The sequence below is a fragment of the Capra hircus genome, chromosome 15 (assembly GCF_001704415.2).
Source record: "Capra hircus breed San Clemente chromosome 15, ASM170441v1, whole genome shotgun sequence".
NCBI lineage: Eukaryota > Metazoa > Chordata > Mammalia > Artiodactyla > Bovidae > Capra > Capra hircus.
The window spans coordinates 3,834,495-3,858,322 of record NC_030822.1 but is presented as its reverse complement, the minus strand read 5'-3'; the positions used below and the strand labels follow the sequence as shown (position 1 = coordinate 3,858,322).

The 23,828-nt window shown below is 38.7% G+C and overlaps 2 protein-coding genes across 2 annotated transcripts; both read left to right on the top strand.

Moving 5' to 3' along the window:
* LOC102183988 (olfactory receptor 1052-like) lies at positions 6,825 to 7,745 on the top strand. Its single transcript, XM_005690262.1, has one exon. The coding sequence runs from the start codon at positions 6,825 to 6,827 to the stop codon at positions 7,743 to 7,745; it is 921 nt and encodes a 306-aa protein (XP_005690319.1).
* On the top strand, positions 15,891 to 16,826 carry LOC102184269 (olfactory receptor 1052-like). The gene has a single exon (XM_005690263.2). It carries the CDS (start codon positions 15,891 to 15,893, stop codon positions 16,824 to 16,826), a length of 936 nt encoding a protein of 311 aa, XP_005690320.2.

The following is a 23,828-nucleotide window of genomic DNA, read 5'->3' as shown; positions in this document are numbered from 1 at the left end:
GCTCTGCTAGGCAGGCCTATGCCCATGCATAGAAGGAAGAAATTACAGAAGAAAGAGACCTCCGCCCCAATTCCCAAAAAGTATCTTGAGTATGAAGTCTCTCAGGCGGCCTATGTGCTGTTAAAGAAAAAAAACGTTGTTTTTATGTAAATCACTCAGGGATAATCAGGGAGTCCCTGGCCAAGACAAAAAAAGGGCTAAATCAAAAGAGAAAAAAAATGTCTCAAAATTAATTTGAGTTCTGGTTCCAACAGTCCCTGTGGTTAACAATGCTAATTTCTACCCTGGTGGGCCCTCTAATAGTGCTACTATTAATACTTACTTTTGGTCCATGCATAATAACTAAGCTTGTTGCCTTTATAAAAGACTGCGTCAATACCGTCCAACTGATGGTACTGAGGCAACAGTATCAGGCCCTGCCCCAAAATAAAGAGGAAGATTCCTCTATGTAGCTGAAGACTGGGGGTAATGTTAGGACCAAACTGAAGCCAGGACAGGCTCTAAGCGGCAGGCCCGCAGGCAGTGTAGCTAGACCAATCAGAAAAATCCCCATAGCCACCCCCTCCGGGCCCGCACCAGACCCAAACCAATCCAGATAGGGATGCGAGGTTTAAAAGTCCCGCGTGCACCTACGGTTTAATCAATCAGCTATGCTGTTACAGAAACAAGAACCGCCTGTATAAAAGTATATGTGATTCAGAACTCGGGGCCCTTGTCGGATTCCACTGTGCTGGATGAAACCTGGGCCCTGGCTCGAGCTAGTAATAAACCCCTTTATGCTTTTGCATTGCTGTGGACGTCTTATTCTCTCAGTTTTGGGGACTCGGACTCTGGGCATAACACTGGCTTAAAATTCAACATTCAGAAAACTAAGATCATGGTGTCCAGTCCCATCACTTCATGGCAAATAGATGGGGAAAAAATGGAAATGGTGAGAGACTATTTTTTGAGGCTCCAAACTCACTGCAAATGGTGACTGCAGCCATGAAATTAAAAGATGTTTTCTCCTGGGAAGTAAAGCTGTGACCAACCTAGACTGCATATTAAAAAGCAGAGACATTACTTTGCCAACAAAGGTCCATCTAGTAAAAGCAATGATTTTTACAGTAGTCATGTATGGATGTGATGTTTGGATTCTGAAGAAAGCTGAGTAGTGAAGAATTGATGCTTTTGAACTGTGGTGTTGGAGAAGACTCTTGAGAGTCCCTTGGACTGCAAGGAGATCCACCCAGTCCATCCTAAAGGAAACCAGTCCTGGATACTCATCGAAGGACTGATGTTGAAGCAGAATCTCTAATACTTTGGCCATGTGATGTGAAGAACTGACTCCTTGGAAAAGACCCTGATGCTGGGAAAGACTGAAGGCGGGAGGGGAGGGGGGCAACAGAGGGTGAATTGATTATGTGGTATCACTGACTCAATGGACATGTATTTGAGGAGCCTCCAGTAGTTGGTGATGGACAGGGGAACCTGGTGTGCTGCAGTCCATGGGGCCGCAAAAAGTCAGACATGACTGAGTGACTGAACTGAACCGAACCGGACTGCAGCACACGAGGCTTCCCTGTCCATCAGCAACTGCCAGAGCTTGCTCAAATTCATGACCCCTGAGTTGTGACACCATCCAAATACCTCATCTTCTGTCTGCAGTGGTCCATTTATGCAGCAATGTGTTTCAACTGTAGCTACTACTTTACTAAAGGATCCTCAGTTGAATTTGTAGAAGTGGATGAACCACAAAAACATAAAAACAGAGGGAAGATTCTCAGTTATACGTGGATTTTTCAACTGCCCAAGAGGACTGGCACCCCAACACATTACTCAAGAGTCAGTTTTGCATTTCTTATATAAATATGTCATATGTGGGTTGAAAATGGGTTATATAGTACAAACAAACAAGCAAAAAGAGAACACATCAAGTACTTAAAATGCTCTGCTGCAACTGCTACTAAGTCACTTCAGTCGTGTCAAACTCTGTGCAACCCCATAGACGGCAGCCCACCAGGCTCCCCCGTCCCTGGGATTCTCCAGGCAAGAACTCTGGAGTGGGCTGCCTTTCCTTCTCCAATGCATGAAAGTGAAAAGTGAAAGTGAAGTTGCTCAGTCGTGTCCGATCCTCAGCAACCCCATGGACTGAAGCCTTCCAGGCTCCTCCGTCCGTGGGATTTTCCAGGCAAGAGTACTAGAGTGGGGTGCCATTGTCTCTAAGTTTCATCAAATAATGGAGCATCTTCTGGCCTAACTTAAGCTTAGAATATCCACTAACCCCCACCCCTAACTTTTGACCCATCAGCTGTTAATTTAGACATTTAAGAAATTTGCATTTAGGTTGAAAATTTGTAATTGATTATAGAATAAATAATAAAGGATAGTTTATATATATATATATAGAATAGTTTGAAATACTGCTACCAGAATCACTCATGATTGATTTTAAGATAAAGACAAAAACCCACAAGTTTTTATCAGCAAACACAGGCTAGATTGGATGAATGCTTGGGCTCTTTGCAAGAAAGCCATTTACAATGTGGTAGTTTTAATTGTAATTTTCTTGATGACATTCTTACAATCCAAGGAAGTAAAGGGATACATTTTTAAATTATCAGGTCTTTTTCTACTACCTTAAAGCTCACTGATGTTTGCTTTCGCTTCTGTTGGTGTGTTTATTGGAATATGTGTGTATGTGTGTGTGTGTGTGTGTGTGTGTGTGTGTGTGTTTTCGACATTAGGCACAGATAATACATTCTGAAAAGCTCCTCTTCCTAAAGCACCAAGCAGGGATCACTATCAATTGCATTTTTATTAAATATATCAGTTCAGTCGCTCAGTTGTGTCCGACTCTTTGTGACCCCATGAATCGCAGCATGCCAGGCCTCTCTGTCCATCACCAACTCCCAGAGTTCACTCAGACTCACGTCCATCGAGTCTGTGATGCCATCCAGCCATCTCATCGTCTGTTGTCCCCTTCTCCTCCTGCCCCCAATCCCTCCCAGCACCAGAGTCTTTTCCAATGAATCAACTCTTTGCATGAGGTGGCCAAAGTACTGGAGTTTCAGCTTTAGCATCATTCCCTCCAAGGAAATCCCAGGGCTGATCTCCTTCAGAATGGACTGGTTGGATCTCCTTGCAGTCCAAGGGACTCTCAAGAGTCTTCTCCAACAGCACAGTTCAAAAGCATCAATTCTTTGGCACTCAGCTTTCTTCATGGTCCAACTCTCACATCTATACATGACCACTGGAAAAACCATAGCCTTGACCAGATGGACCTTTGTTGGCAAAGTAATGTCTCTGCTTTTGAATATGCTATCTAGGTTGGTCATAACTTTTCTTCCAAGGAGTAAGTGTCTTTTAATTTAATGGCTGCATATATATATATATTGCAGTCCAAGGGACTCTCAAGGGTCTTCTCCAATATCACAGTTCAAAAGTATCAATTCTTTGGCTCTCAACTTTCTTTATAGTCCGACTCTCAATATATAACATGACTACTGGAAAAACCAAAGTTTTGACTAGATGGACTTTTGTTAGTATGTTTGTATACACACACACAAACACACACACACACACAGATTTTTCTCTTTACTTGTGGCAAATCTCCTTTATTCAGTGTAAGTAAGGGAGTGAAATCCCTTAAGGGGCAAATTGCATTCTTGTGAGTTTCCAAAATCCCTCAAGATACACACAGGAACTTTTAATAAAATATTTATTTTATCCTTTGATCACAAGATGAACTCCAGGGACTCTATACCCATTTGAACTGAGGTAATTATATAAATGAAAATTTTAACGAGATCTGTTTTCTGATATGATTGTTCTTTGTTCATCTTGCTCTTGCAGTGACAGCATGGATTCTGTGCTTTTTGTTCTTTTATTTAAAAAATTTTAAATTTCAGATCTACTACCTGTTAACTTCTGCCACTGACTTAATTCATGCATCACTGCAAACCAACAGATTTAACTATCTTTTGTGTGCTTGTTTTTGTTTGGGGGAAATATAGAAAAATAGGCCACAAGAATGGGTGGTGATGAGGCTCATAAATGAGCTAAGTTATTGTACATTTTTTTTTCTTCCACTCACTGGTAAGTAAAATTCATGCAATACTCAGTATATATGCATTCTGTGAATAAGTTGAAATACAAAGAAGAAGAAGAAGAAGAAGAAAATCACATTCAGATTTTAATGTGATAAAGACTTCAAGGTATAGGGGAAAGAGGGATGTGTAATTTGGCTCTCATCTCCTTCTATATCCACCACTTAAGTCTCTTTCTCTACATTAACCTCAAAGGTGTCATGCAACTTCTTTGGGAGTAATAAAAATGAATGTTTGGATTCAATTTGGAATATTGTCTAAAGAATGAATTTCAATATAAATCATAACTATGTAATCTTATGAAGACTATTCACCTGTCTCTAGAGATATTCTAGATCTATAAAAGTATTATAATAGAAGAACAATATTGTGAGATTATGAAAATAATAGGAAATAAGGAAATATTGGGCTTTACATACTGAACACAGGGCTAGCATCTCCCTTGTGAAAGGATGATAAATCCAAGAAAACCTAATCCTTTATTCTGTAGAAGTAAAGTTACTCTGTGTGTGTGTGTGTGTGTGTGTGTGTGTGTGTGTATGTGTGTGTGTTAGTTGTTCAGTGGTATATGACTCTTTGCCACCCAGTGGACTGTAGTCCTTCCAGGCTCTTCTGTCTATGGAATTTCCCAGGCTAGAATAGTGGATTGGGTTGCCATTTCCTTCTCCAGGGGATCTTTCCAACCCAGAGACTGAACCCAGGCAGATTGCAGGCAGATTGTTTTAGCATCTGAGCCAAGTTTACACTAGTAATCCTGATTTATTTACTAAGTTTTCATTTTAAATAAATGTGAAAAAAGAGTTCCATTTTGTGGGCAATATTTAGAAATAATAAATGTGCATTGGAAAAGACATGACATATTTTAAGAAACTTGCTACAATATCATGAAAAAAATATTGCAAAGAAGTAGCCATATGCTCTATAGGTTGGTTTTATTCTATGGGACTTTCCAAGTGCTCAGAAGATGTCTATTGTTTAAGTGGAAAAGACATGGCATATTTTAAGAAACCTGTGGCAATATGAAAAAAATTACTGCAGAGAAGTAGCTGTATGTTTTATACGTTGGCTTTATTTTATAAACTTGCTTTACTTAGAAAAGTATAAAGATTGTTTCCTGAGTCTCTTGAGTATGGCGTTTTTATTGGATATCAAATGCCATAAATCTTCCTTTGTATTAGAAATGCATTGTTAATACAAACCATCCAAAGTAGGTCAGTAACAGTCCTGCTTCTTATGTCATTTATCCTATACGACTTTCCACACTACCATACGGATGTAGGAGTATATTGTTGCATGGCTTGTCATTTTGGAAAATGGGAACCACCTAAACATGCCAAATATTTCAATAAATTTTTTAAAAAAGAAAGTTTTCCCAAAGAAGGCCAATTATAAGTTCTATTTATCATATTTCAGCTCAGAGTACCCTCTCTCTCAATTTCTAGTGGACATCATTCTCAAAAGTCAATGCTTCTGGCTATTTTCTAAGAAGGAATCCAGAATTTTTTATATTGGGACCTTGCCTTTTGTCAAATCAAAGTTAAAAAAATGTGGACTACACACTAAACATGAAACCATAAGTGGGAAAACAAGTTTAAAGGCTATGATACAGTTAATGCCCAGATATTTATAGATATGACATTAGCCACAATTAAATCTGGTATATGGCAAAGCGATTCTCTCTCTCTCTCTCCATATATATATATATATATATATATATATATATATATACACACACATATATACGTATGTATATAATGGGTATAAATTCTTTGCATATAATGTATATTGACTTGCTTCAGATTCTTCTCTGATGTAGCTTACTATAAAATAATGAGTATAGTTCCCTGTGTCATTCAGTAGGTCCTGGTTTTATCCATTTCCTTTATAGCAGTATGCATATGTTACTCTCAAACTCCTACTTTATATCTCCCATCCCCTTTCCCTTTGGAGACCATAAGTATGTTTCCTAAGTCTGTAAGTCCATTTCTATTTTGCAAATAAGTTCATTCGTATCGTTTTTTAAAACGTTTTTTCTTTCAGTTTTTGACTGTGGGGACTTAGCTCCCTGATCGGAGCTCAATCCTACACCCCCCTTCAATGGAAGCGTGGAGTCCTAACCACCAGACTCTAAGGGACATCCCTGTATTATTTCTTAAAAGAGAACTTCAGTGGTATCACAGATTAAATTTCCAATTCAAGTAATTAAGTTTTATCATTTAGATTTTGCCTATTTTAGACGCTTCCTTGGTGGCTCAGATGGTAATCTGCCTGCAATGCAAGAGACCTGGGTTTGATCCATGGGAAGATCCCCTGGAGAAAGGCTACCCCCTCCTGTATTTTTGCCTGGAAAAATCCCATGGACAGAGGGACCTGGAAGGCTACAGTCTATGAGGTCACAAAGAGTAGGACACAAATGAGCAATTCAGACACACAGAATGAAATTCACTTGTTTTTTTCTTCACATTAAGAACAGTATTTGACTGTATCCTGAAGCTAAAACTCTAATGTTTTCTTGCTTCAATTCTTGGAATCTTCTATGGGACAAGCAAATAGCCAGTGCTTGAAGAGACTCAGTATTTCTAGTTAAAATTTTTCCTAATTTTATAGCTAAAACAACCAGAGCAGAGCAGTCAGTAACTCAAGTCATATTGCTAGTTAGAGACTCCGAGTGGTCTTGATCATGCTGCATGACCATTCTCAATTTATTTGTTGACAGTTACCAAGATAAACAAACCCATGGCTGATGCTAATTTTACACTGGTGACCGAGTTTATCCTTTTGGGACTGACAGATCATGCTGAACTGAAAGTGGTCCTCTTCCTGGTGTTCCTGCTCATCTATACCGTTTCCTTGGTGGGGAATCTAGGAATGTTCCTTCTAATCCAAATAACTCCCAAACTCCAAACGCCCATGTATCATTTCCTCAGCTGCCTGTCACTCACTGATGCCTGCTATTCGTCAGTCTTTGCACCGAGAATGCTGCTGAACTTCTTTGTTGAACGGGAGACAATCTCGTTCTCTGCATGCATTGTGCAGTACTTTTTATTCGCGTCTCTCATTACCGCTGAGGCCTTCTTGCTGGCAGCAATGGCTTATGACCGCTACATGGCCATTGTGAACCCTTTACTTTATACCGCGGCTATGACAAGAATAGTTTGTGTTGTTCTGGTCATTGCATCATGTGTAGGAGGCGTAATCAACTCGTTGACTCACACAATTGGCTTGCTGAAGTTGTCTTTCTGCGGGCCGAATGTCATCAGGCACTTCTTCTGTGACCTTCCCCCGCTGTTGAAGCTGTCCTGTTCTGACGCATCCATGAATGAGCTGCTGCTCTTAATCTTCTCTGGCGTTATTGCCGTGATCACTTTCATGACCGTGGTGGTCTCCTACATCTTCATTGTTGCCGCTATCCTGAGGATCCGCTCCGCAGCAGGCAGACACAAAGCCTTCTCCACGTGTGCGTCACATCTCACAGTTGTGACTCTACTCTATGGCTCTGTAAGCTTTAGCTACATTCAGCCAAGCTCCCAGTATTCCTTAGAACAGGAAAAGGTGGTATCTGTGTTTTATACCCTGGTTGTTCCTATGTTAAACCCATTAATTTATAGCTTAAGAAACAAGGAAGTGAAGGATGCTGTGAAAAGGGCTAAAAAATGAAGCATATTCCTTGTTAATGTCATACCATATGCGCCAAATTGTTTGTAGACAAATGAGTCCTTTGGATAATGATATTTATATGCATTTATTAAAATTATGAACTGTTTTGCAATGGAAGGAAAAGGCTTGGAAGAATAGCATGTCATAGTACATATGGCTGCTTACTGTGTAAACTAAGCTAATAAGCTATATTAGGTTCCAGTTTAGCTATCTCTGGCTAATTGTTAACATTTTTATTTGTGTATTTAGGTAGAAATAAATATATACATTCAGACACACAGACACACCCACAAATAGAGAGACACAAACATAAAATTCGTAAGTAATGGAGTATCTCAACTCATTTTCTCTGTTGAGCACAGACAAAAAGCAAAATAATTTTAAAGCGAAAGGCGTTGGTATTTGAACTATCCAATAACACTGACAGATACATGTTCCTGGAATTAGCCTGAAATACTTATAGTGCGATATTCTGCAAAATGAATGCAAACACGCAAAAGCAGTCAGAAAGAGGACTTGGTTCTTGATTACCTTTCCACTCACAGGGGTTAGTCTAGACCATTTCTTTTTTTCTTGCCATGGTTTCCATTACTATTAAATCACATGGAACTGAGAAAGATAGAATGCCTCAGTTTCTTTACCGTTTCACACAGAAGGGCCACTAATACTCACAGAAAATATATCCTGAAAAAGTTTACTTAATGTTTAGAAAGGGTGCTGTCAAGTTAATTAAGGAGCCATTAATAATCAGACTTATTCCCCTTTCCTTAAGATCTTCCTAAATCCTTTAGATCTTCCAACATCTTCTTTATACGTTAAACAAAAAATTCTCTGACAGTAATTTAGATAGGAGAAAACATGGTGTGAATTCTAGGGAGAGAAAATGGGTGAAGCCAGTCATTTTCCTTCTGACTCAAATTATATGTGCATTTTTTGATCTTGGCCTTTCTGACTGGTGTGAGGTGATACCTCATCATAGTTTTGGTTTGCGTTTCTCTAACAATTAGCGATTTGAGCATCCTTTCATGTATTTGTTGAACATGTGTATGTCTTCTTTGGAGAAATGCCTGTTTAGGCCTGCCACCCATATTTTGATTGCATTTTTTTTTCATGCTGAGCTATATGAATTATTTTTACATTTTGGAGATTAATTATTTGTCAGTTGCTTCATTTGCAAATATTTTCTCCCATTTTGAGGGAGGCTTCTAGATTGTTGGTAATGCTATGTTTCTTGATCTGAGTGGTAGTTACATGAGTGTGTTCATTCTATTAAAATCTGTTCACTTACAATTTATGGGCTTCTCTGTGTGTCTGTGTATGTTAATTCTTGGAGAAGGAAATGGCAACCCACTCCAGTATTCTTGCCTGGAGAATCCCCATGGACAGAGGAGCCAGGTAGGCTATAATCCATGAAGTCGCAAAATCAGACACAACTGAGCAAGTGAGCCCAGCACATGTAAAATCTCAGTTAAAAACTTTACAAAATAAGAAAAAATAAAACCCCAAATTTTGTATACAGATGCATAATGATATAATCAGGCCTGTAAATACTGGTTGTCCCATAGTGATCTCCTTTCCCTAAATTGCTATAAATTGGAGTATCTGGAAAACAGAAACAGTGTTCTAAAAATACTTTCATTTATAAATAAAATCACATTTAATTTTCTAAATACTGAAATAACTAGCGGCAAGTCGGCTAACAGTTCAGTGAGAAAGCTGAAGGCTCAATAAATATTATCATGTTTTTAATTTTTTTCTGTTTTAATTAAAATAATATGTAAATGTTTCCACTACCTGAGAAGGTAGCAAGTTGAAATACTTATTATATTAGCCATTCATGCAAAGAAATTCATTTGAAAGTTTACTTTTTAGAATGAGATAACACCACGACTACTATCAAAGGAGCATATAACATTTGTATGAAAGTGAAGTCGTTCAGTCGTGTCCGACTCTTTGCTATCCCATGGACTGTAGCCTATCAGGCTCTTCCACTCATGGGATTATCCAGGCAAGAACACTGGAGAGGGTTGCCATTTCCTTCTCCAAGAGATCTTCCTGACCCAAGGATTGATCCCAGGTCTCCCGCATTGTAGGCAGATGCTTTACTGTCTGAACCACCAGGGAAGTCCATTTGTACAGACCTTGACAATTTTCCAAAATCATTTAATATATTATTTGATATTGACTCCTATATGGCTACATTAAAAAAATTTTTTTTGGTATGAAATGTCATGTAAATGCAATTGTAAGAAAGTAATTTTCAGAATAAAATAAAATAATGATAGTATTCAAGCTTAATTTTATATAATTCTTCACAATTTCTCAAGAACATTCAAAATCTTGTATCCTAGAGTATGGAACACAAGGAATGGTTTACAGATAAGATTATTAAATTCAAAAAAAAATAAATTTTTATTTTTTAAATCCTGTTATAATATGTTCTGTGTGCTGTACTAACTTGCTTCAGTTGTGTCTGACTCTTTGCAAGCTGTGGACTACAGCCCACCAGGCTCCTCTGCCCATGGATTCTCCAGGCAAGAATACTGGAGCAGATTGCCATTTCCTCCTCCAGATGATCTTCCTGACTTACACTGAATCTGCCTTCTTGCATCTTCTGCACTGGCAGGTGATTCTTTACCACCTGGGTAGCCCAATTGTTCCTGTCAGTTCAGTTCAGTCACTCAGTCATGTCTGAGTCTTTGCAACCCCATGGACTGAAGCACACCAGGCCTCCCTGTCCATCACCAACTCCCAGAGTCTCATCAAACTCATGTCCATTGAGTCAGTGATGCCATCCACCTATCTCATCCTCTGTCATCCCCTTCTCCTTTCGCCTTCACTCTTTCTTCTTGAAAAGCATCAGGGTCTTTTCAAATGAGTCAGCCCTTCGCATCAGGTGGCCAAAGTATTGGAATTTCAGCTTCAGCATCAGTCCTTCCAGTGAATATTTAGGACTGATTTCCTTTAGGATGGACTGGTTGGATCTCCTTGCAGTGCAAGGGACTCTCAAGAATCTTCTCCAACACCACACTTCAAAAGCATCAATTCTTCAGTGCTCAGTTTTCTCTATAGTCCAACTCTCACATCCATACATGACTACTGAAAAAACCATAACATTTACTAGACAGACATTTGTGGGCAAACTAAAGCCTCTGCTTTTTAATATGTTGTCTAGGTTGGTCATAACTTTTCTTCCAAGGAATAAGTGTCTTTTAATTTCATGGCTGCAGTCACCGTCTGCAGTAGTTCACTCTTGCCATCTCCTGTTTGACCACTTCCATTTTGACTTGATTCATGGACCTAACATTCTAGGTTCCTATACCATATTGCTCTTTACAGCATCTGACCTTGCTTCTATCACCAGTCACATCCACACCTGGGTGTTGTTTTTGCTTTGGCTTCATCCCTTCATTTTTTCTGGAGTCATTCCCCCACTGATCTCCAGTAGCATATTGGACACCTACCAACCTGGGGAGCTCCTTGCCTTTTCATACTGTTCATGGGGTTCTCAAAGCAAGAATATTAAAGTGGTTTGCCATTTTCTTCTCCAGTGAAGAGCTGCCATATTATACTATAAAGAGAAACTGGCTGCTTAAGTGAGGAAAATAAATCTCTGTCTTAGAATTCTCAGACAAATGGAGAGTTTTTCGCAGATTTTTAGTTCATATTATTAGATTGAAAAATTAGGAATATAACAAAAATTAGTAACAAACTAAATATATATATTAGTATATATCCTGAAAGTAAATAAACTGAGTTAAGCACATTCTAAATGTCTTTAAATGACAAATGCAATTAGTCAATGGGAAATCAGTGAGGACTTCACCAATGATATATTGGTTAGTACTCTATCAACTGTCATGTAAATTATCAGGAAAAAAATTGAGAATGAGTACTTGTAGCTCTAAGCCCTGCACTTCATACATAAAACTGGTTACTGTTTAATATCCATATTGAGAGAAATCATGGCTCAGCTGATGTTTATATCACATAATTTTCTTTCAGTGCTCAGAGAACCTCTACCAAATATGTGCTAATTTTATTTCATATGTGTAAACCTAGAGTCTGCAATTTGGAAATGGTCCAAACCTTTACAAAAATAAGTTACTGGCAGTATCTGGACTAGCCATGGCAAACTGGCATTGTGGTCATCTTTGATACTTATTAGGAGACTCTGAAGTCAATGCAATCAATTTATGTTTCTGAGATTTGAGGTTTCTTTGGGCTTCCCAGGTGGTGCTAGTGCAAAGAACTCACCTGCCAGTGCAGGAGATGTAACAGACATGGATTCAGTCCCTAGGTCATGAAGATCCCCTGGAAGAGGATCATAGCCACCCACCCTCATATTCTTGCCTGGAGAATCCCATGAACAGAGGAGGCTGGAGGGCTACAATCAATAGGGTTGCAAAGAGCTGGACACAGTGGAAGTGACTTGGCATGCACACAAGCACAGGGCCACTATGGCTCATTTTCTGGCGGCTCAGAGGCCAAGAATCCATCTGCAATGCAGGAGACATGTGTTCACTGGGTCAGGAAGATCCCTCAGAAAAGGAAATGACAATCCACTCCAGTATTCTTGCCTAGGAAATCCCATGGAGGGCTACAGTCCATGGGGCCACAAAGAGTTGAACATGGCTAGCGGCTGAACAACAACTACCACAACAGGGACACGTGGTCATCAAAAAATGGAACTTAGCATTCTTTACCACACACACACACACGCACACACAAATAGATATAATTAGGCCATGTAAATCATAACTATAAACACCATGGAGTTCATTTTTGATAATTTGGTTTTCCGTCCTTGTTGTTGTTTAGTTATTAAGTCATGTCCAACTCTTTTGTGACCCCAAGGACTGTAGCCCACCAGGCTCCTCTGTCTGTGGGATTTCCCAGGCAAGAATACTGGAGTGGGCTGCCATTTCCTTCCCTAGAAGATCTTCCTGACCCAAGGATCGGACCCATGTCTCCTGTATTGCAGGCAGATTTTTTCCCACTGAACCACCAAGGAAGCACTTTCCCATGTAGAGCCTCCTATTAGTTAGACAAGAACATAGACAACAATTTTCCCTAAGACTGAGAAAAAGCCGAATCCATGAATTGCAGTAATTTGGAAAGACAGTGCTGGGATCTTGCTTTCCCCATGCCTCTTGTTAGCCGTTTTGATGAAACTCAGTGTTCACAGAATCCCCGGTGATCACATCCTCCAAAGGCCCAGAGCCAAATATAAACACAGGTCAGGAAACTAAGAGAAAGGAACTGACTTCCTTTTGGCACCAGGTAGGTGTTGCATTTATGGGTTCTAACAAAGGAATTATAAATGCCTTTTCCACTTCTCAAAAACAGCAACTCTCGGTACACGCTGTGAATGGAAGAGGAAGAAAAATCACCTGCCTCAAATCTATTCTGATCACTGGAAATAGAACTCAGTACAAGTTAACTAACTCTCTTGAAAGAATCAGCGGGCTTAGTCCATATTTCCTCAAGTGGCTGTGCTTAAAATTTCACATAACTACATAAATTAAAAGAAATAATATATTCAAAGAAATTCTTTAAGAACTAAAACTAATTATTGCAAACTGTTGAATTTTGTTAACGCTGAGGGAAAGAACAGTCATTTATTTGGTCCTATTACCAAAGCTAATCCTGAGACTCGAAGATTAATTTATTTTATATACCTGAATTTATAGCAAAAGAAAAGTGCTGTTATAAGCCAGCATAGAGGAAAATTACCATTTATTAAGTGATCCTTGGTGACTCGGATAGTAAAGAATTTGCCTGTAATGTGGGAGACTTGTGTTTGATCCATGGGTCAGAAAGATTGCCTGCAGAAGGGGATTCTACTCCAGTATTGTTGTCTGGAGAATTTCATGGACAGAAGAACCTGGCGGGCTATAGTCCATGGGGTTGCAAAGAGTCAGACATGACTGAGAAATTGACACTCAAGTAAAAAATAAATATGAAATCAATGAAATAAGAAACTCATCATTAAAGAAACACATTGATTTTTTTAAGAAACAAAGTTAGTCAAGGCAAAGCTAACAAAATGAAACCCAAAACAGCAAAGATCCGAAAAGTGACTTTAGCCAAAAGCTGTTTGTCCTGTATGTCAGCAGATAGTCTTATCTCTATTTTTCCCTATTAGTTTTACCTTGAATATAAAGCAACCTTTCAGAGAGTACCTATGGTATACAACATGGCTTTCACATGTTTTCTTACTTAATTCTTATAACTACATCTGAGGAAGGGCTATAAATGAAGCTAAAAGATATGGAACCACAGTTTAATGTAATAAAAAGTGTCCAGTCATTCTTTACTACATTTTGTGCTTTGGTAACATGGACATAATCAAAGGTATTTGTAGCATGGTTTGCAGTATTTGAATTGTTTTTAATGACTTACATCACACTAATGTTATTAAATAGCTTACTTTACACCGCATTGATAATAAGGCATAGAGATCCAAACTCATTCATTCTTCATTCAATACCAGGAAGTATTATTTCCAAAGCATGGATTTTTGGAACATCATATTCATTAATTTTTAGTGAAAATATATTCAACTGTTTATTGGATGTGAAACGTGTTCCATATTTATTTCTTTGTTGATTTATTTGTTGGATCTCACAAAGCACAGTTATATGCTATGCACTACTAAAAGTTCTGCAGTAAAGAAAACCTTCCTTAAAAACTGTTTAATCAAGTATTTCCCCAATAGATTAAATACAAAACCTTGCTTTTAAAAATTTATTTATTTTTAATTGAAGGATAATTGCTTTACAAGAACCTTGACTTTTATGTACTTTGAGTTATATGATAAAAACCTAAAAGAAAATAATGATCTAACTATTCCTGGATAATTATACCTGAGTAAAAATTCACTCCAGTGTTCTTGCCTGGAGAATCACAGGGACAGCGGAGCCTGGTGGGCTGCCGTCTATGGGGTCACACAGAGTGGGACACGACTGAAGTGACTTAACAGCAGCAGCAAAAATTCAGATATGGGATGAAATATGCCAAAAGCATATGCATTATACTTGAAATTAGATTTGAGGATTTTGACTGCCAGGGTTAAAAAATATTGAAAGTTTTCTATCTTAATTTAAAAAATCTGATATGGACTAATTCAAGCCATTTTGGATAATAAAATGGGAAATCAGGATGAAATAATAAATATCTATTGGAGGAGCAAAGAATGACTTCCTGCAGTGAGTGAGTTTTAACAAGTAAGGTATGTTAGGATAGACAACTTTTAAACCTGTTTCTTTCTATATTCTAGATGCCCATAATTGCCATTTTTCATTTTTATGGATAATCATTAATTTTATTAGGTGATACTATATACTTACATATGTATATGCATATATATATATTCTACACATTTGTTGTTTTTATTGCTTAACATATGCTTTTGTCTAGGTGAAAAAGTTGTTATAGAGAATAATTTTGCTAGATGTCTCAAGAATTTACCTGTTAAATACTGAATTTTTTTTTTATTTTTGCTCTTTGTTAACAGATGTACTTTCTTAAAATATGAGATTCTTGTCTATGTCTGGAATTTGGACTATACTGTTATCCAGGATCCATCTCCTGAATTTCCTTTGTTAAAGACTCGTCTTAGGGCTCTTCACAAGGACTTTAATTTCTCTAGAGGTTCTTTTATGGTGCATATTGCCAGGTTATACGCACTGGTGACACTTTGTACCAAATAAAGTTTTATATCCAGTAAACTTTTCATACTTAAAAGAATTGGATTATTATAGATTACTATTATTATTATTGTTGAGGCTTCCCTGGTTGCTCAGACAGTAAATAATCTGCCTACAATGCAGGAGACCCAGGTTCCATCCCTGGGTCAAGAGGATCCTCTGGAGAAAGCATTGTCAATACATTCCAGTATTCCAGCTTGCAGAACTCCATGAACAGAGGAGCCTGGTAGGTTTGCAGTTCATGGGTCCACAAAGAGCTGAACAAGACTGAGTGCCTAACACTTCACTTTCACTTTCAGGTTATTATTATTAACTAAAACCATGCAGTTTTCTAAAGCTACTAGCAAATGGAATTCATATATTCAAGTTGTTCCTTGGTTTATTTTCTTTCTCCTCTTACCCTCTGCAGATCAGTCTTAGAGGAATCACATAAATGGCTGACAGCAATGTCAGTGGGATAACTGAGTTCATCCTCCTGGGGCTGACCGATAACCCTGAAGTGAATACAGTCCTATTTGTGCTGTTTCTCTTGATCTATCTCGTCACTGTCCTGGGCAAAGTCTGGATTATCACCATCATCCTGGCTAGTGATCAGCTCCACTCTCCCAAGTACTTTTTCCTTAGCCAGTTAGCTTTCCTGGATTTCTGCTATTCCTCAGTCTTCATTCCTAAGCTGTTGGTGAACTATGTCGCAGGACAGAAAGTTATTTCCTACCGTGGTTGCCTCCTCCAGTGCTGCTTTCTCAGCTTGTTCCTGACCACGGAATGCTTCCTCTTGACCGCCATGGCCTATGATCGCTACCTTGCCATCCGCCGTCCTCTCCACTATAAAGGTCTCATGACGCCCACCTTCTGCATCCACCTCGTCACTGCCTCCTATCTCCTGGGTTGTGCCAACTCATTCACCCACCTGTCTGGTTTGCTCAATCTGTCCTTCTGTGGGCACAATGTCATTAACCACTATTTCTGTGATATCCCATTGCTTTTCCAACTTGCCTGTTCTGACACCCATTACAGTGAAGCTTTATTTACTGTCTTCTCTGGAACCACATCTGTGGCTACCTTTCTGATGGTGGTTAGTTCCTATCTGGGAATCCTTCTCACCGTCCTGAAGACACGGTCTTTGAGAGGCAGATACAAAGCCTTCTCCACATGTGCCTCCCACCTAACGGTAGTGAGTCTCTTCTATGGAACAGTGATTTTTACTTATTTGGGGACCAGCTCTAGCTACCCAGATGAGAAAGCCAAAATCTTGTCTGTGTTCTATACCCTTTTGCTGCCAGTACTAAATCTTCTGATATACAGCATAAGGAACACAGAAGCCAAAGAAGCAATGAAAAGAATTATCATGAGAAAAATATTTGCTTAGTGACTATGATTTTCAGGCAGAAATTTTTAAGAATACTAGTTGATGCTACATATGGGTACATTATTAAATATGTGTGAGAATTTTGGAGAAAAGAAGGATGATATTTTAAATTAGCATATGAACAAAGATACTTTTGATTGGCATTTGGAAACAGATGCTCATACATTATATTATATTTTATGTGTGTGCATATACGTACATACATATGCAATACTTTCTGTCATGAAGGAAGAAACCTTTTCTTTTACTTTCTTAAGTTTATTAATTAAAGGACTGTGGATTAAATTGACAAAAGGTAGATTAATGGGAGAATAGATGAAGTTTATTCATATGTATATAAAAGTGTACAAAAAATTTACTTGTTCAATAATTTGATATAGAGGAGAGGGAGAGTGAGAAATGGCTTCTGTGAGAAAAACAAATGGGCTTCTAAGGGAAGAGATGGGAGATAAGAAATCCTGGGGCATCATTTATTTATGATAGAGGCAGGGGGCCTTCTCTGTCTTTTCCTGGCAGACAAAGCCGCCCCAAAGAGAGGGGGTTTGTGGCAGCCTCACTCTCAGAAGTTCTGCCTTCAGTCAGATAAAGGAAGCTCTGAGAAGTCTCTCTACATTAAATCCAAAGTATCTCCAGTTCAGTTAAGTTCAGTTTAGTCGCCCAGTCGTGTCCGACTCTTTGCGACCCCATGAATCGCAGCATCCCAGGCCTCCCTGTCCATAATCAACTCCCAGCATTCACTCAGACTCACGTCCATCGAGTCAGTGATGCCATCCAGCCATCTCATCCTCTGTTGTCCCCTTCTCCTCCTGCCCCCAATCCCTCCCAGCATCAAAGTCTTTTCCAATGAGTCAACTCTTTGCATGAGGTGGCCAAAGTACTGGAGTTTCAGCTTTAGCATCATTCCTTCCAAATGACACCCAGGACTGATCTCCTTCAGAATGGACTGGTTGGATCTCCTTGCAGGCCAAGGGACTCTTGAGAGTCTTCTCCAATACCACAGTTCAAAAGCATCAATTCTTTGATGCTCAGCCTTCTTCACAGTCCAACTCTCACATCCATACATGACCACAGGAAAAACCATAGCCTTGACTAGACGGACCTTAGTCAGCAAAGTAATGTCTCTTCTTTTGAATATACTATCTAGGTTGGTCATAACTTTTCTTCCAAGGAGTAAGCGCCTTTTAATTTCATGGCTGCAATCACCATCTGCAGTGATTTTGGAGCCCCCCAAAATAAAATCTGACACTGTTTCCACTGTTTCCCCATCTATTTCCCATGAAGTGATGGGACCGGATGCCATGAGCTTCGTTTTCTGAATGTTGAGCTTTCAGCCAACTTTTTCACTCTCCTCTTTCACTTTCATCAAGAGGCTTTTTAGCTCCTCTTCACTTTCTGCCATAAGGGTGGTGTCATCTGCATATCTGAGGTTATTGATATTTCTCCCGGCAATCTTGATTCCAGCTTGTGTTTCTTCCAGTCCAGCATTTCTCATGATGTACTCTGCATAGAAGTTAAATAAGCAGGGTGACAATATACAGCCTTGACATATTCCTTTTCCTATTTGGAACCAGTCTGTTGTTCCATGTCCAGTTCTAACTGTTGCTTCCTGACCTGCATACAGATTTCTCAAGAGGCAGGTCAGGTGGTCTGGTATTCCCATCTCTTTCAGAATTTTCCACAGTTTATTGTGATCCACATAGCCAAAGGCTTTGGCATAGTCAATAAAGCAGAAATAGATGTTTTTCTGGAACTCTCTTGCTTTTTCCATGATCCTGCGGATGTTTGCAATTTGATCTCTCATTTCTCTGCCTTTTCTAAAACCAGCTTGAACATCAGGAAGTTCGCGGTTCACATATTGCTGAGGGCTGTCTTGGAGAATTTTGAATATTACTTTACTAGCAATAGTTCAGTAGTTTGAGCATTCTTTGGCATTGCCTTTCTTTGGGATTGGAATGAAAACTGACCTTTTTCAGTCCTGTGGCCACTGTTGAGTTTTCCAAATTTGCTGGCATATTGAGTGCAGCACTTTGACAGCATCATCTTTCAGGATTTGAAATAGCTCCACTGGAATTTCATCACATCCACTAGCTTTGTTCATAGTGATGCTTTCTAAGGCCCACTTGACTTCACATTCCAGGCTCTAGATGAGTGATCACACCATCGTGATAATCTGGGTCGTGAAGATCTTTTTTGTACAGTTTTTCTGTGTATTCTTGCCACCTCGTCTTAATATCTTCTGCTTCTTTAGGTCCAGACGATTTCTGTCCTTTATTGAGCCCATCTTTGCATGAAATGTTCCCTTGGTATCTCTAATTTTCTTAAAGAGATCTCTAGTCTTTCCCATTCTGTTCTTTTCCTCTATTTCTTTGCATTGATCGCGGAAGAAGGCTTTCTTATCTCTTCTTGCTATTCTTTGGAACTCTGCATTCAGATGCTTATATCTTTCCTTTTCTCCTTTGCTTTTCACTTCTCTTCTTTTCACAGCTATTTGTAAGGCCTCCTCAGACAGCCATTTACCTTTTTCGCATTTCTTTTCCATGGGGATGGTCTTGATCCCTGTCTCCTGTACAATGTCACGAACCTCATTCCATAGTTCATCAGGCACTCTATCTATCAGATCTAGGCCCTTAAATCTATTTCTCACTTCCACTGTATAATCATAAGGGATTTGATTTAGGTCATACCTGAATGGTCTAGCGTTTTTCCCTACTTTCTTCAATTTCAGTCTCAATTTGGCAATAAGGAGTTCATGATCTGAGGCACAGTCAACTCCTGGTCTTGTTTTTGCTGACTGTATAGAGCTTCTCCATCTTTGGCTGCAAAGAATATAATCAATCTGATTTCAGTGTTGACCATCTGGTGATGTCCATGTGTAGAGTCTTCTCTTGTGTTGTTGGAAGAGGGTGTTTGCTATGACCAGGGCATTTTCTTGGAAAAACTCTGTTAGTCTTTGCCCTGTTTCATTCCATATTCCAAGGCCAAATTTGCCTGTTACTCCAGGTGTTTCTTGACTTCCAACTTAAGCATTCCAGTCCCCTATAATGAAAAGGATATCTTTTTTGGTTGTTAGTTCTAAAAGGTCTGGTAGGTCTTCATAGAACCGTTCAACTTCAGCTTCATCAGCGTTACTGGTTGGGGCATAGACTTGGATTACTGTGATATTGAATGGTTTGCCTTGGAAACGAACAGAGATCATTCTGTCGTTTTGGAGATTGCATCCAAGTACTGCATTTCAGACTCTTCTGTTGACCATGAAGGCTACTCCATTTCTTCTGAGGGATTCCTGCCTGCAGTAGTAGATATAATGGTCATCTGAGTTAAATTCACCCATTCCAGTCCATTTTAGTTCGCTGATTCCTAGAATGTCGACATTCACCCTTGCCATCTCTTGTTTGACCACTTCCAATTTGCCTTGATTCATGGACCTGACATTCCAGGTTCCTATGCAATATTGCTCTTTACAGCATTGAACTTTGTTTCTATCACCAGTCACATCCACAGCTGGGTATTGTTTTTGCTTTGGCTCCATCCCTTCTATCTTTCTGGAGTTATTTCTCCACTGATCTCCAGTAGCATATTGGGCACCTACTGACCTGGGGAGTTCCTCATTCAGTATCCTATTATTTTGCCTTTTCATACTGTTCATGGGTTCTCAAGGCAAGAATACTGAAGTGGTTTGCCATTCTCTTCTCCAGTTGGCCACATTCTGTCAGACCTCTCCACCATGACCTGCCCAGTATACAATAATTTTATATCACTGTACACTGTGGATTCCTTCAATTCCCAAATTATTATTTTGAATCTCTTCTAACTTCTTATATAAGAAACTGACACCATCTTCTACAGGTTGTTTAGTTATAAAATATGATTTGCAGTTTTGAGTGAATAATAATGACCCAGTAGATGATAATCACACAAACACCCACACATTCATGCTTCTATACAAAGCACCCCCTAAAAAAATCAGTTGCAGAGAGTGGTCTCAATTTTTCTTCTTTTTTAAACTCTAGAAGAACTAATGGTTTTTATAGTTGAGGAAACAAAGGATCAATGGGGTTAAAAAGTTGATCAAGATAAAAAAAATCAAGATTTCAAAAGTAGAATTCAAGCACACATATGTTCATATATTAGTTTATAGTCCTCCTATCATTTTACGTAAACAGAATTTCCTATATGTATTTTGTAATTCCATATCGACCTACAGACGAAACTAACACAACATCGTACATCAATTATACTCCAATAAAATTTTTAAAAAATGAATAAAAATAAACAACAAAAAATCATGATTAGTGTAAGTCAAACAGCAGAGGAAACAGTTCAATAAATGTGGATGTATGGTTGTATAGATTATTATAAAGCATTTATATTAAGGACACGAGACAGATACTGACTGAATGTGTGCTTAGTCATTCAGTCATGTCTGATTCTTTGTGACCCAATGGACTGTAGACCGCCATTCTCCTCTGTCCTTGGGGATTCTCCAGGCAAGAATACTGGAACAGGCTGCCATGTCCTCCTCCAGGGGATCTTCACAATGCAGGGATGAAACTCAAGTCATCCACATTGCAAGCAGATTCTTTACCATCTGAGCCACCAGGGAACTGATTGAATATATCAATAGCCACTCAGGTATTGACTGAATACCTGGTAAAATCTCAATATCATGCAGAATATTTTATAATTTAATTTAATTTTCATAAACATGTAAGGTGGGTACTACTATTGTCACTTTGCAGACAAGGACACTGTGAATCAAAGTGATAAGAAATGTTTACATGGCCATAAAGCTAGCAAATGGTTTTTCTGAACACAAACTCAGAATTATGTTTCCCAGTTATAAACATCTTCAACTAAAGCATAGAGTCTTCATTTATAAAATTATGATTAGAAAGACTTGAAACTTAAAAACATTAAAAAGGTTAAAAACTTGTTATATATTCTTAAGGGAACAATATAAATGTGCACATGAAAATGAAATGCAAGTGAAAATAAAATATCCTGGATTCCAAACACCCTACTCTCATAAAAGATAACAGGCATCCTTGGAAAAGTGGTCATTTCCCCAGGAAAATGTAAAATAAACCTGCAGTCCCTTGCACTTCCAGGGCATAAGAAGTAGAATTAAAACAAAGAGAAATGACAAGCATGCACAAACAGCAATGTGCAGAGGAGCAATGATGTTCCCACTAACAAAGCTAGAACAATTTGAACAACAAAATAAGTGATGACGGTGTTGGATAACAACCTCAAAGGACAAAACACTTACAAACAAGTGCATACTGGTATAACTAAATACATAAGAGCGACTCTCCCTTAGAGGATATTTTCAGTTAAAATACGTTGACAGAATATGGAAAACGGAAATTTACTATGAAAGCACCACTGTGATAGTCATCAGATGTAGCTTCTTGATGGATTCCAAAAAGTATGAATGAAATAACCTGACATAGTCTGTTTCCTTACATATATGTGAATTGATATAAAAGACATAGTAAATGATATTAATTTAAGTAAGAGTGCTAATATTGCATATATATAATTACATAGAAATATTAATTTATGTAAATTACAGAGTAAGGAATTGTATTTTTACAGTAAAGAATTCGGGCAGACACTACCTTAACTAAGTGACCAAGTTTAATATCACCAGAAATATTTATCCATGTAATGTATCTGATAATGTGAACAAGGCATATATATGGGCCTTTGGTACTTTTTCCCATAATGAATAATCTCAAGTTAGTCATGAGAAGAAACCAGGCTAACTTAAATTGAGAGATATTCTTCAAATTATTTGACCAATTTCTTTAAAATGCATCAAGGTCATGAAGGAAAAAGAAAGAAAGGGGGGCAACTACTGATAACAGAAAACTAAAGAGATAAGACATTAACTGTGTTGCCAAAAAACGGCCTCTCTTTGCTAATATCGGAAAGAAAAATGGAGACAGAGCTTTAGAGGAGTAGAAAGGAGTAGCTATATTAATTTGCCAGTCAAAGGGGAACCACAGTGAACTAATACTTCTAAGACTGCGCCCCCTTCCTCAGAAGCTGGAAGAGGTCTTATAGTTTCAGAATGCGAAGTGGGGCTGAAGATAAAGATCAGGGGTGATGTGGTCTTGTATTCTTCTCCTTCTCCTGGAGGCATTGAGATCTTTAGGGTGATTCCAGGACCTCAGGTGATTCTAGGACAGGTTCTGATGTTTCTTGAGGTCATCATCCTGTGATACTCTTTCTGGAATGAAGAATGCCTCCAGAGGAAAGGACTGTTAGAGAGTGTTGTCTTGGAGGAGTGTAGCTAGAGGGTAAACATTTTCAGAGTGCAATTAAGCAAAAAAGAGAGGAAGAACAAACATCTGTAGGTTAAATCGGTGGAGAGAACAAGAGCTGAAGAAAGGCTAACATAATGGGGTGTCTCATTAGTGTCTGCTAGAGCAACTGCAGCATGGTATTCTGACTCAGATCTCGGAACAGGAAAAAAGAAATTAGTGTAAACACTGGTAAAATTAAGTAAACTCTTTATTTCTTCTTTATGCTAATAATTAGACTATAATCATGTAAGCTGTTAGCTTTCCTGAGCAAGGTAAGGTGCATCTGTAAGTCTGAAAATATCTAATAAAAAGCTAAAAATATGGCTGATTAACAACAGCCAGAACCCAAAGTGGGTTTATTTTCTTGTTATTGTTGTTTAGTGGCTAAATCATATCTGACTCTTTGCAACCCCATGGCCTGCAGCATGCCAAGCTCCTGTCATTCACTATTGCTCAAATTCATGTCCGTTGAGTCAGTAATGCTATCCAACCATCTCATCCTCTGCCACCCACTTCTCCTGTTGGCTTCAGTCTTTCCCAGCATGAGGGTCTTTTCTAATGAGCCTTCAGCTCTTCGCATCAGGTGGCCAAATTTGGAGCTTCAGCATCAGTCCTTCCAATGAATATTCAGGGTTGATTTCCTTTAGGATGGACTGGTTGGATCTCTTTGCAGTCCAAGGGACTCTTAAGA